The sequence below is a fragment of the Eretmochelys imbricata genome, chromosome 2 (assembly GCF_965152235.1).
Source record: "Eretmochelys imbricata isolate rEreImb1 chromosome 2, rEreImb1.hap1, whole genome shotgun sequence".
Taxonomy (NCBI): Eukaryota; Metazoa; Chordata; order Testudines; family Cheloniidae; genus Eretmochelys; species Eretmochelys imbricata.
In genome coordinates, this window is record NC_135573.1 from 76,434,304 (window position 1) to 76,437,747 (window position 3,444).

The following is a 3,444-nucleotide window of genomic DNA, read 5'->3' on the forward strand; positions in this document are numbered from 1 at the left end:
AAAGAATTGGGGAAGATAAATGAGTATGTTAAAATAGATCTAAAGGAACATCCACCCTTTAACAATCTAATGGCTTGGAGTAAGAACATCACCCCTCCAACATCTATAAAGTTAGAAAACATATAACTGTGCCTTTTATCATTTCCTCTTTCATGCATAGGCATTCCTTATTTTAACCAGCCTGCATCAATTGGGCTTTATCATTTAAAAAAAAAATTGCTCTCCTGAACTATAAAACTAGCCTATGAGAATTCTTAACACTACCCCCGTTAATTTCCCTGAATACCATACTAGGTTTCTAAATGATTATGCTCAAAATACTTTAACTTTTGGGGATTTTTTCATAAGTGATAGTTTATGTAAGAGGTATCCCATCAAAATTGCAATCAGAATGATAGTCAGAAAAGCTGTCAGCATTGTCCAAGCATGTAAGAAAGTCTTTGGGAGAGCTCCAGTGACATATACACTGACAGTTGCAGACAATTCACAGTAACTGTATAATTTGTCCACAACAATGACTTTAAAGATATAAAAGCCATTATAGTGTGAAAAAGTGATCTTGTTCTTTTTATTTTGAGCAAGAATTTGATATTTGGCTGAGGGTGATACTAATTTAGGTCCATCGTGATTCTTACAGCTTTCATAGTTCATTCTGCTCCATGCAGTATGTGGATTTGGAGAATCTTGCTTTTGTATCAAAGCAGTCCAATTCTGAGGTTGAGAGATACAATTGGCTTCAGCAGCTGTCAAGAGATAATCATAATTATACATTCCATTGACTTCAAACACAACAAAGTCAGCAGAAACGTACTCCACAAATGTATTGTTTTCCCACAGTTCAAGGACTGGCAGCCAAGGAGTGTCATAATACAGCAGAAGAGGACACCCCAGTTCATTATACTTGTACAGAACTTCAAGATCACTTTGACCTAACTGTGGTGTGGCAAGAAAATTTGGATCATATAAATTGTGGCTGATAGAATAAGTGAAGTTATCTTGCAGTGTGCCTTGATTAAACAAGCCTTTGCTGCATGCTGTTGTGTTTTTAAAAACTTTAATATGTTTAGTAGGTGGGCAACCTACTTTGATAAGTGCAGACAAAGGATGCATATCAATGCAGCAGGCGCCTTTGTTGGGGATGTCCACAGTAAGGACAGACATCCCGCCAGAAGGGAATGTGTCACTGAAATGAGGGTCTGCCATGCCAGAGAAACACTGCTGCAGCAGCTGCATGTGTAAGCTGTACTTGGTGTTCCTGTCATGTGTGTACCCACCCTCTGTTATCTTTGCCTGGAACCCTAGCACATAAGGGTTGCTCACAGTCACCACTGGAAAAGCCCCAGTGCCCGGCTTTGGCACAAACGTGGCACTAAGGTTCAGCTTCTGTTGCATGTCAATATAATGGATCTTGTTGTGGAAATGGCCCTTGAGGATCTTAACTGGGCACTCTTGCAGAAATGGCCAAATGTCCATGAGCAGCCACTGCACATTGAAGGTGCATTTCTGGAAGTTATAGGCAGAGGAACTATTAGTAGGTACAGGGCTCAACACGGTTAGCATCCCTACCTTGTCAAACATCAGCACCGCATTGCACAGGCCTTTCTCGTGGCCGTTCTCTCCAATGTGCACCATAGTTCTGGAGACCATGTCTAGGCTTCCATGGAAGAGCTGATGGTCCTGGGTCAGGACTGCAATCTCACTGTTGCTGGTGACCACGTGGCAGAGGCCGCTGCCAGGGAAAGAATGGGAGGTTCTGGAAGGCACCTGTGGCTGCTGCACAGTCACTGGCTCCACAAGCAAGCCATTATTGGAGGAGATCAGCAGTGTGTCTTTGGTCCAGAGGATGGTAAAGCCCCACAGGCGAGGGTGCTGGATACTCCGGACAGCTGGGCCCCCGGTGGACTTCAGGTGGAAGCCCATGGAGATGTGGCTGTACATGTTGCTCATGTTGCCTCCAATGTATGTGAAATAGGCCCCTCCTCTTTTCCCTTCCCTACCACTTTGGGTGTGGTTGATGAGAATCCCAATCTGGGAGAGGGAAACAAAATTGTAGATACCAAGCAGCACCCCGTGCACTTCTGGGCTCAGCTTCAGAGGGGTGAACGTGTAGCCCCCATCCTCTGACAGGAAGATGTGGCTTTTGGAGGCTGAATGCCCAGTCTCATAGGCAAAAATAGTCATACTGATGGCCTGGCAGTCTGGGTCCTGCCCTGGGTAGCAGCAGTGGGTGTTCGAGAGCTCAGTGACCAAGGAATCGATCCCCTGTACTGGGAGCCATTCCTCCCCCCCAGCCACGAAGATGTAGAGATAGACCCGTCCATTTATCACCATTGCTAACCGATCTTTCTTCACAAAGGCCGTGGCACTGACTGAGGCATTTGGGGTCTCTAGCTCAGAAGGGATGGTCAGTGGCAGGAGGCTACTTTCAAATCCATCTGTGCTGAGGAAAACCACCTGTCCCAGGTACACAGCTGGACTGGGGCGTCCCCAAGGGTCACCATCATTACATGGGTACTGTAGAAGGGAAGGTTCAGTGCGGGTGAAACTCAGGATGGTGCCTGACGCTTTGTCCCGGGCACTGAAGGACAGACCTGAATACACTAGCTTCTCAACAGTGCATCTCCAGGAAGCAATGCCTCCCATTTCAAAACACAGCCATAGCCAGAGTTCAGCTAGTGAGACTGGCCAGGAGTGGGGCATTTGTTGTGCTGTTGTTATAATATGCCTTACTACCAACTTAGGGTGGAGGCTGATTCCTTGTGCTCCTTGTGGACAACAGCTCAAAATGGCTCCTGGCTCTTCTCCCTCCTGCTGTAAATTAGAAGGAAGTTCCGAGAGGCAGTTGGTGGCTGGGCTGGGCTATGGGTTGGGTGTGGCTGTCATTCTGAGTGTTTCCTATACAGTCTCTGTCATGTGTAAATGATGTCTGAGGCTTGCAGTTTTGTGGCTGATTCTACACTACTAGCAATGACCCCTTCTGCTAGATTTACCTCACATTTGCTCCACCCCATGGGGCAACAGCCCCAGTAGATATTGTGCCTAATGCTAATTTTCTGAGGGGTTTGTACTTATCACAGGTGCTCATGATCACAGAATCACAGCAACTATGGACAATACCCCAAACCAGTAATTTCTTGAGTCTCATTCCTTCCCAAGGGGCAACAACCCTAGTGAGCAATGACCCCCCCCCAGAGGCTAGTAGCACTGTATTCACCTCAACTGTGCTTCCCTAATCTCTTTGTCACTGTACCTGGTTTGGGTCACAGCTGAAAATGCCCAATTCAGAACAGACTGTAGGAAGCAGAGCAGACACCCCAAAACTGGTGGTTTATTCTATCATTAGAGGTCACCAAGCCAGTAACAAAAGTGAGCTACTGCCTCACTAAACTAGTTAACAAGGAGCCAGAACAGTCACCTATAGGCAGTCCAGCCCCTATCACCACC

The 3,444-nt window shown here is 46.3% G+C and overlaps 1 protein-coding gene across 1 annotated transcript; it reads right to left on the minus strand.

Moving 5' to 3' along the window:
• Nucleotides 1-312: 312 nt before the first annotated feature.
• Nucleotides 313-2,643, minus strand: CATSPERD (catsper channel auxiliary subunit delta). Its single transcript, XM_077808687.1, has 2 exons — nucleotides 2,001-2,643; nucleotides 313-1,952 (listed from the first exon to the last, which is right to left on the minus strand). Exons 1-2 carry the CDS (start codon nucleotides 2,641-2,643, stop codon nucleotides 313-315), a joined length of 2,283 nt encoding a protein of 760 aa, XP_077664813.1.
• Nucleotides 2,644-3,444: the final 801 nt, after the last annotated feature.